Source organism: Phacochoerus africanus, chromosome 4, assembly GCF_016906955.1.
Source record: "Phacochoerus africanus isolate WHEZ1 chromosome 4, ROS_Pafr_v1, whole genome shotgun sequence".
Lineage (NCBI taxonomy): Eukaryota > Metazoa > Chordata > Mammalia > Artiodactyla > Suidae > Phacochoerus > Phacochoerus africanus.
The window spans coordinates 133,463,689-133,474,209 of record NC_062547.1 but is presented as its reverse complement, the minus strand read 5'-3'; the positions used below and the strand labels follow the sequence as shown (position 1 = coordinate 133,474,209).

General features: G+C 42.0%; 1 protein-coding gene across 1 annotated transcript; it reads left to right on the top strand.

The window, feature by feature from the left end:
* Positions 1-4,346: 4,346 nt before the first annotated feature.
* Positions 4,347-10,113, top strand: HINT1 (histidine triad nucleotide binding protein 1). The gene is made up of 3 exons (XM_047778555.1): positions 4,347-4,534; positions 6,660-6,764; positions 8,531-10,113. The coding sequence occupies exons 1-3, from the start codon at positions 4,424-4,426 to the stop codon at positions 8,693-8,695; spliced, it is 381 nt and encodes a 126-aa protein (XP_047634511.1). The 5' UTR covers positions 4,347-4,423; the 3' UTR covers positions 8,696-10,113.
* The last annotated feature ends 408 nt before the right edge of the window (positions 10,114-10,521 follow it).

The window sequence follows — 10,521 nt, the reverse complement described above, 5'->3', positions numbered from 1 at the left end:
CAGCCAATCACCACGCAGCCTCTCCTCTGTAGCCCCCCCCCCACTTGTGAAAACCACCAGAACCCGGCGAGCTCAATTACGGGAGAGAGAACGGAAATCACCTGGACGCCATGTCAGTTAGGGGCAGAGTCACTTCCGGCCAGTTTTTGAAGCCACCTTTGGCGGCGGAGGGTGGATTGGCATTTCATCCATGGCTTCGTCACCTTTATATTCTTGCTTCCTGTTTGAGAATTGGGGTTATCTATTAAGGAAGCTTTTTTTTTTTTTTCTTCTTCTGTCTTTCTTTTTTGGCCGCCCTGCAGCATATGGAGTTCCTGGGCCAGGTATCAGATCCGATCCTCCTTTGCAACTTGCAGCAACAGGGGATTCTTAATCCGCTGTGCCTGGTGAGGATGAAACCGGTGTCCCAGGAGCTCCAGAGACTCCGATGATCCCCTCGCGACATAGCAGGAACTACGAACTTTAAAAAAAAAAAAAAGTAAACACAAACAAAAAAAGTTGAAACTGTCCCCTTGCAAAAGTACATACTAAGAGCCAACCTCCAGCAACTACGGTAGGCACTGACTGGAAGAATGACTCCAGAAAACGAAAACAGTGTCCCATTTTATTCCTCTAGAAGTTGAGGTTGATTTACTTAAGATCATACTGCTAGCAAATCGAGGTCTGGGATAATAAATCACTATGACTGACTTGAAACTTGGTCTTACCCTCTACACATTGTGCCTACTCAACTTGCCTTACTCCTTGGTTTTGCTGGTCAAGAGATTGGGAAATGGATAGTTTATTGGCAGTATCACACTTATTAAACAATCATAAAGCATTTAAGTACATTTATGACCTTGCAAGCATCAAGAAAAATTTCTATCTTGTTTCCACTGCATAATCATTGTGTGCCTTCCCTACCTCAACAAGTTAACTTTTAGGTAAAACTGACTTTTTATTAGGAATGAAAAATTTGGACCAAGGGATCTCCAAGACCCTTTTCTTTCTCTGTGATTTAGGTCCTTTTAAAGAATATTTCAAGTCATCCTGAGAATAGTAATAGTGGACTTTTAAAAATCAAAATGCATTAGATTTGCAAAAGAGTGTTTAACATAAGAAATTAAATCAAATATACTGGACACTGTCTGTTACCTAGAAACAGATTGCTAATGAATGATTCAAAGATGCTCTTTTGCATTTTCATTGTGGAATCAGCCTAATTTCCTGAACATTCACATTTTATTGTTATAATTTCTGGCAAACTAGGGTCCTGGGTCATTAACCAAAACCACTTAAATGCCACTATTTGAAAATATAGTTTCCATAGTGCCCAAATCAGTTCAGTCCTGAGGCTTTTCCTCTCTAAGCTAAATTTATGTGGTTCCCTGAGCTATTCCATAAATGAAGTGACTATTCTGGTTGTTCTGGGAATATGTCCTGGTTTGCTGGCATCTCAAAATATGGGATCCAGAACTGAACAGGAAATTCCAACATGGGTACCATGTAAGGTCATGAAGCTATGTGGTAGGAAGAATAATGGCCTCCAAAATTTGTCCCTATTTAAATCCTATTTGAATTTACTAAATACTACTACTACTAACAATAATAAATTTGCATATATTATTACCATATATGACAAAAGAAGCTTTGAAGATGTGATTAAGGATTTTAAGATGGGAAGATTATCCTGGGTTGTCTGATGATCCCAAAGTAATCACAAGAATCCTTGTAAATGGAAGACAGAAGCAGAGTTCGAAGTTTTTAGATACTCAGGTGTGGGCTTTGAAAATGGAGAAAGGGGCCACTGCTCAGGGATGCAGGTTACCTCTAGAAGTCAGAAAAGGCAAGGGAATCATTCTCCCCTAGATCCTCTGGAAGGAATGCATCCCTGCCAACACCATGATTTTAGCCAGGTGAAATGCAATTTAAACTTCTGACCTCCAGAACGCCACCTGCAAGTGGCCCCTTCCGTCTTCAAAGCCAACAGTGGAGCCTCTTCAATTGTTGACTTTCACTTCTGCTTCCATCATATCTCTTTGTCTGGGTCTCACTCTGCTGTATTCCTCTTTCACTTAAAGGAGCTTCTGTAATTACATTGGGCCCACCAGGATAACTGAGGAATCTCCCCATCTGAAGTCCCTTAACTTAATCATACCTGCCCATCCCTTTACCGTGTAAAGTAACATATTCACAGGTTCCAGGGATTAGGACCTGGGAATCTTCTGCCTTCCATACCCAGCTTGGGTGAAGCTGGTCAATAAGGATGAAATGGAAGGAAATGCAGCCATGGAACTGAACATTCATGAGCCCTAAAAGCCATGGCAAGGATTTTACATTGAATTCTGTGATGAAATCCCTACCACCATGAGTGAAATTATGATTTGTACTTTATAAAAATAATTTTGGGTGCTGTATGGCAAACTGACTATAGTGGAAGCAGATAAGCAAACTGGGAGGCTTTTGAAGTACACTAGGCAAGATATGATAGTGACTTGGATTAGGGTGGTACGAGTAGAGGAAGTGAAAAGGGATTAGATTCATATGTGCTAAAAATCCACAGAAAAGAGGTAGGGATGATTTCAAGGCTTTTGCCTTGGCAATTTGGTGCATAGTATTATAGTCGATGTTGTATGCTGCAGGAAGAGGCTGATTGTTGTGGAAGAAGTAAAAATAAATTTGAAGTGCCTGGTAGATATCCCACTGAAGGTAGTAAGTAGGCAGAAATATGTATCATACACCAATCTGGAATTAAGGGGAGAGGCAGGTTGGGAGATAAATACTGGAGAGTCCTTGCTCTGCAGATGATAAAGCCTCTGACTTAGCGAAAAATGACCATATTATTTATTGCCCAAACCTATACATATTCTTTTCAATTTTTAATTTTGACAATTTCAGGCTTACAGAAAAGTTGCAAGAATAACTGAATTTTGCATATACCTTTCGCTCAGTTTCCTGTAATGTTAAAATTTTTATTACAGTTGCTTTATCCTTTTTTACTGCTCTGCTTTTTTCTATGTTGACATTCTGGGGGGGAATCTCTTCACTGTGTGAAAGTGAATTGCAGATATGATACTTCTCTACTCATACATTATTCAGTGGGTTTATTCCTACAAAAATGACAATCCTTTTACATCAGTGGTTCTCAAAGCACAGTTCCTGGGCTAGCAGCAGCTGTATCACCTGGAAACTGTTAGAGACCTAAAATATAGGGCCTCACCCTAGATCAACTGATTTTGATAATTTTCCTGTGGGTATATTGGGGAAGTTAACATCTTTCAAAACTATTTCCCAATTTGTAAGCATTATTTATATTTCACCAATTGCCCTGGTGAATGTCTTTGATACAAAAAGTACCAAATGGGACACAGTTTTGTGATTAAAGGGGGCCCTCTATGAAGAAAAAGTGGTGAAAGTATACTTTTTCATAATAAGGACACTTGGGGATTAACTGTTAGAGAGCCAAGAATGGAATTCATTAGGAGCTCCGGAATAGAAGGCTCACTCTGAAGGAGAAACAGCATCCAGAGAGGAAGGTGAAGGACTATTGCTGAAAAGAGGGAATGGTCAACAGTAATAAATGATACCAAGAGGCTGAGTGGAATCGCCTAAAGAATTTTGTAAGTGAAGGTCTTTAGTGACATTGACAAGAGACAAATGGTTTCAAAAAAGGAAGATAAAGTGGACACAATATACAAAAATTATTTTTAAAAGAAGCAAAGCTACAGAGGGGGATATAGGGTTAAAGATTTTGTTCCTTTTAGGTGGGGCCTCTTACATTATGTCGATTACTGGTGGGAAATATTCTTTGCAGAACAGTCAAGGACGTTTACTAGCAATGCCTGGGTCTCACCCCCAGAGTCTGATTTAACTGATCTGGGGTGTGGCCAAGTTCAGGGGATTTTTTTTTTTTTTTTTACTTGATTCCCAAATGATGTGGACCTGCAGTCAAGGCTGTGAACCACGGCTAGAGGGAAAAAAAAAAAAAAAAAAAAAAAAATTGACGCGGGAGGGCGTACCTCCTAGTCAAGACCTTTGCACCCGAGGAATGAAGTATCATGGTGTCCCTGCCAGCAAAAATGGCCAGCACTGCTTGAGTTATCAAATCTTTTCAGTTACACTACCCAATTTTTCCTACAAGCGTCCATACGGCAAGTGCAGAGCTTACAGCAGTAACTCCACTCCCCGAGAGACAAGAAAGGAAGGAGGAAACACGACCTCGCCGCGGCCCCCGGGAGCCTCGGCTACGGAACCTCCCTGTCGCCTTCTCGCCCCACGGTGGCCCTAAGGCTCCTGCACCGCCGCCGCCGCACCCCAGCGCGGGTCAGCAGTGCGCACGCGCAAGAGGTGCTGGGGCGTTTGCTCTCCCGCCCTCTGCGGGAACCGCCGGCTCCTCCCTCCTCCGGACCTTCTCCCCCACCGGCAGCGCGGGAGGGAGGCCGAGATGGCAGATGAGATCGCCAAGGCTCAGGCCGCCCGGCCTGGTGGCGATACGATCTTCGGGAAGATCATTCGCAAGGAAATCCCAGCCAAAATCATTTATGAGGATGACCAGGTAGGCACCCGGCGCTGCCTTGCTCGTGGGCTGAGGCGAGACAGGCGCCCGTGGACACGCGGGTTTCCTCCGAGGGAAAAGAAGGGAAGGGTCGGGGGCGCCGCGAAGGGAAGGCACCCGGCTGCCTCGCGTGGCCTGGGCCGCGGGCCCCCAGCCAGCGGGCAGGGCCCGGTGGCTCCTAGGCGGCCGGCCGGCGCGTGCCAGCGCTCCGGTTACGCGTTATCAGCCCCGGGCGCGGGCCAGGCCGCCGGCACCCGCGGGCCCACATGGCGGGGTCTAGGCGCGTGTGGGGCGCGCGCCGGGTCCTCCGCGTGGGCGCCAGCCAGCTGCCCGTGGGCCTCGGACCTCGCCTGTGTCAGGAATCTGACAATCTCGCCCGCGCTCTGCCTGACAGGGAGAAACCCGATCGCTCCTTGACTCGGGCCCAATCTCCGCGATCTCCCGCGCACAGCCGGCCTGCCCAGCTCTCCCGGGCGCCGCTCCGCGGCTCTGCGCTCGGGGGCCGGGGCGCCAGGCCTGGGGGCTGCGGAGGGCGCGCAGACGCGCTGGGCCTGGGCGAGGGCTGGCCAGCGCCCTCCCACCCCCCCACCCGCCGCGGACTCCGGGGTCGACGGTGGGCCTGCAACTGGGATTTGCTTTCCTTTGGCCCCTCCCTGGAAGAATGGCTCCTTTTATGGTTTACGGGAAGCGGTTTTATGCCAAGAGATTGAAGATAAGAGTTTTTGCTGACCTGGCTGTAGGTGAAATTGTTTTAGAAAGGACGAGTTGATTTGACCTGGAGACATCTTGTATAAAATTTTTAGTGAGCGATAATAACGGGTTTGAATCTCAGATAAAGCAGGACAGGAGGTAGGCTGATTTAGATAGAAGTTTTGTAAACTATTTAATACATTTATGAAATATGGAATATAAGGAAACATGTTACTAGCAGTGTCCTTAGAGTCAGAACACCTAAGATTTAATGCCTCGAGGTAAATTTACTCAAATACCTTTATTTGTCAGGAAAATTCTATTTTAGAAAATGTGTATTACTTTTAAAGTATTTTCAGCTGCTTTTAGTAAATGATTGTTGAAATATTGACTTTTGAACGATGAAGTCCCAACAGTATAACAGCATGAAGCCATCTAAATGATACAGCATTTTGTACGGAGTACCAGGTAGAATTACTCCTGAGACAGTTAAGCAAAGAAAGCAGCTTCCACCTTCACTAGATTTAAAACCATTCAAGTGGTATGTAATTTGTCTAAATGTTACTTATCTTCTTCATTTCTACAAAAGAAAATATCTCTTAAATAGCTGAGTAAAGTGGGAAGAAGTCAGTGTTAGTCCAATATCAGGCACATTTGTAATTACGAAACTTATCACTGCCATAAAGAAAAAAAAAAAGGAAATCGCATAACCAGGGCCCTGACCTGCATCTGATTTCCTTTAGGAGTTGCCTGGTGGTGCAGTGGGTTGGGCATCTGGCATTGTCACTGCTATGGCTCAGGTTGCAGCTATGGCACGGGTTCCATCCCTCACCCTAAGCACGGCAAAAAAAAAAAAAACCCAACCAAACAACACAAGATTTCCTTTAGAAATGTTATATATATATATACTGGCAGTTGAGTGAATAGTGTAGACAATAGTTAGGGTTGGGGGGAAAGAGCATCCTGGCAACGGAGGGAAAAGCAAATGTAAAAGCCCTGACATTGGAGAGAGGTGTGCAGTGTGACTTGAGTGGGAAGAGTTGCTTGCGATCAGACTGGAAAGGTAGAGAAGGATTAGCATGCCTAATTTCTACCCATCCTTTGGATCTTGGTTTAAATGTAGCTACTGCAGAATAGGTGTCCTTGACTACCCAATCTAAATCACATTTTTCTGTGATAGTCTTTTGTTGCATGCTCTCCTTTCCTTTGTAACATGTAGGATCATTGTTAATTATACTTTTATTTGTTTAAAGCCAGTCTTTCCATTAGGCTGTAAGTTCCAAGGACCAGAAGAGCATATGTATTGTGTACACTTCTGATTTCCTAGCATTTACTACAGTGTTTTCCATGGGGTTAGTGTGAAAGAGTAAGTTTAGCCTGTAAGATTTCGTATGAAAACCTTGAATTTTTTCTCTTTCCCCCTTTTTTCCTCCAGTGTCTTGCTTTCCATGACATTTCCCCTCAAGCACCAACACATTTTCTGGTGATACCCAAGAAACATATATCTCAGATTTCTGCAGCAGAAGATGATGATGAAAGCGTAAGTGTGTTTACTCACACCATTTATTTTTATTTTCTGTTTAAATTGAAAGGCAACATTTTAACCTTAAAGTGATGCCACATTCTCATTTTCCTAAGGGCATTACTGAGGAAAAACAGAAATCATTAAGGCTTCAATGCAATGTATAAATAGTTTGATTTGATTTTATTTTTTTGGCTGCCCAGTAGCTTATGGAGATCCCTGGCCAGCAATCAGGTCCGAGCCACAGCTGCAGCCTACACCAGATCCTTTAAGCCACTGTACACGGCCAGGGACTGAAACTACATCGTTGCAGAGATGCCACTGATCCCATTGCACCACAGTGGGAACTCCTAGTTTTTGTTTTTGTTTTCCCATTGAGACTTAATTGACATGAAACATTATATTAGATTTAGGTATACAACATAGTGATTAATATATGTATATATTATGAAATGATCATTACAGTAACTTAACATCCATCACCACAAATTCTTAAACAGAAAGGGTTTTAAGAAAGGATTAGTTGTAAGACTCATGTTTCTTCAAATAAAAAAGTGTTTCATACAGGAGAAGGTTCACTGGCTCTTCTTCTGTTAATGCTGTTAAAGTTAAGTAAATAATTATTTGATTTTGCCAGGAGGTACAATGAAATTTTGCCAGGAGGCCTCAATGAAATTTTTCCTAGTGTTCTTTATAGTAGATTGTACAACTGTTCATTAATAACTCACCATTCTATTTAGGGTTGCATTATAGTTGGAGCCTCACTGATGTGGGGCCTGGTCATATGACTTAATTTGGCCAATGAGTACAAGCAGAAATGATACATGTCTTTTGAATAGAAACTAAGAGCCAGCACCTGGCTTGCTATGTTCTCTCTTCCCTCTGTCACCTGATCATATAGAGACTGTTTCATCAGCCTGGGTTTCAAAATGAAAAGTATGTAGAATATAGAGCTGGTCAACTTGTGATGAACATATAGTGAACACAAGGAATGTTATCTTTTTTGTAAACGAGATTTTGGGTGGTTTGTTACCACAGCATAACCAAACCTATCCTGACTGACACACTTTCCCATAACAAGAAAGCAAGGTGTTTTGCTTTATTAAAAACTTGAGGCGTTCCTGCTGTGGTGTAGTGGGTTAATGACTCAGCTCATGTCTATGGTGTTTGCTGGTTCAATCCCCAGGCCTGCCCAGGCATTGCAGCAGCTGTGCCACAGGTACAGCTGAAAAAATCCCTAGCAACTCTCCCCCTCAAAAAGCAAAGCCTTAAATACCAGTTGGAATAGGATTTAAAAATTGTTTTAATTGAGCAGATTTGTGTCTCTAATTTGTTTACTGAAATGAATGTAAATACCTAATCTTCCAGAGTTTTAAAAATTATAGATTATAAATTATATTAGAAGTGTTTCTAAGTATTTGTCCAAAATCTGTTTCAGTTTGGCATTGGTCTTTTTAGGGCCACACCACGGCATGTGGAAGTTCCCAGGCTAGGGGGTCGAATCAGAGCTGGAGCTACCATCCTATGCCACAGCCACAGCAACATGGGATCCAGGCCCCACCTGTGACCTACACCACAGCTCTTGGCAACGCTGGATCCTTAACCCACTGTGCAGGGCCAGGGATTGAACCCACATCCTCATGGATACTAGTTGGGTTCATTATGGGTGAGCCACAGTGGGAACTCCTCAGTTTGGCACCTTAATATTTCAACATGGTTGTTTGTTATATGATGCCAAAGAAGCTATAAATTACCAATGCTTAAGAGACTTTTTTTTTTTCCAGCTTCTTGGACATTTAATGATTGTTGGCAAGAAATGTGCTGCTGATCTGGGCCTGAAGAAGGGTTATCGAATGGTGGTGAACGAAGGTTCAGATGGGGGACAGTCTGTCTACCATGTTCATCTCCATGTTCTTGGAGGTCGGCAGATGAATTGGCCTCCTGGTTAAGTGTGGTGCAGGGAGAATTTTCCCTCTCTAGGCAGCGGTCAGATCTGCAAGTTCCAATATGCTAAACAGTACACTTTTTGCCTGTGTATGAAGAAAATGCAGAAATAACTTTAAAAACCTATACATAATAAAAGACATTGATGCATGGTTTGAATTCTGTATTTGACTTATTTCAAAAAACTGATTTGTTGGACTGATTGAAAGTGGAGTTCATAATTTGGGAGGTTTTTGATTTTTTTTTTCCCTAAGGAGAACTTAGGGAGAAAAAAACCATATGTACGTGGTTATCATGGTGTGACTGGCCTTTGAAGACAAATTTTAAAATTTCATAAAGTTAGCTTTAGCTTTGAAATACCCTTTTATGGTAAAATATTAGTTCAGAAGATTTTCTCATCTAGTTCTCTTATTTTTTCTAAGAACAGACGAGTATGTGATGTGATTGATCCAGAAAGTGACATTTTGGAGTCTAGAAAAAATGCTTTTTTTGGACTCTTGGGGTAATTTGTAAAGGAGGAAGGTAGATATGTTACAGAATCTTTGATGCCCATATGAAGGCATACAGTGCTATTTCCTGGTTACCTAAACTTTGAGTATTTATTATTATTTGAAAACATAATCTTTAGAATTAACTTTCCAAATTGAAAACTCAGTGTTTTGAATGTGTATGTCCACACGAGCAAAAATATTTTAAATTGTGCATGAACTGGCTATGTCAAATTGAAGGAGAGGATCTCGAGGTCTGCGTTCATAGACTGACAACAAAACTTAATTATTTTGGTCTTGCCACATACCCTAACTAACCTTTCTAAGGTTGTACAGGGCAAACAGTTTTGCTTGTTTGTGCTCCTTCATGTGGCTAATTGCCAGCTTCTAAAACACAGACTTTTGGTCTGTTCCTTCGTTCTCTTTGTGCTTATGGATTGCATTCATTTTTAATTTCTAAGACCATTTTAGTAGATTCTGACACATTGCAAATTGTATTTTTAATTTTAATTTTTAACTTTGTTAGTGACTGAAAAGTTTCAGGGGCAGGGCTGGTGAAGGGAAATTGGCTGTGTATGTCTTACAAGTAATTTTTTCCAACTGTTATTTTTTTACTTTGTTTATGGTGTTTAAAATATTTGTATAGTTAATATATCAATTTTTATTTAGTTCATATTTTAAAAAGCCTTTCCCACTCCAGGAGGATTTATAATAATTTTTCCCCTAATACTTTATGGCTTTATGTATTTTTATGAATTTTCTTATGGGGGAATGTCTGGGGAGGCATTTTGGAGGTATTTGTGCCACTGTAAAGAATGTAGTAATGAGAGAAGCATTTGTATTATATATATGAGTGTTGAGTCTACTTTCATTAGGCATATTAACTTTCTGATTGATTTTGTCAAACTAGTGCTAATAAATCATGTAGACAACCACTAAGTTGTCTTGTAGGTTGTGTCCTATCTGCCTAAAATGGTTCTGAGAGTCAGTTTCCAATGTGTTTAGGGAGGGAGTTTCCCACATAGCACAGGTAATTCTCCAGATACCAGCTTGGTATCGTACAGTTAAACTTGAGTGTCAGCATCACACTCCACAGGTTTAAGGTTCCGTCCAAGAAGACTCCCATCCCTCATCCCTCCAACTTCAGATGCCAGTCACAAGCTTGGGTTTTAAGCTGTGCTTCTGACCAACTGGCTATAAATCATAGGTTCCTAAGACTCACCTCCTGGACTTCGCTTACTTTGCTAGTGGCTCACAGAACCATAGAAACATTTTACTTACTGGATCACTGATTTATTATAAAAGGCTTTAACTCAGCAAAAACCAGCTGTAAGAGATAACAT

Bases quoted from the DNA above. Each gene is read 5' to 3' on its own strand.
- HINT1 (XM_047778555.1), top strand. From the start codon at position 4,424: ATGGCAGATGAGATCGCCAAGGCTCAGGCCGCCCGGCCTGGTGGCGAT. The intron at 4,535-6,659 runs GTAGGCACCCGG...TTTTTCCTCCAG, and splicing joins TCATTTATGAGGATGACCAG to TGTCTTGCTTTCCATGACAT. The intron at 6,765-8,530 runs GTAAGTGTGTTT...TTTTTTTTCCAG, and splicing joins CAGAAGATGATGATGAAAGC to CTTCTTGGACATTTAATGAT.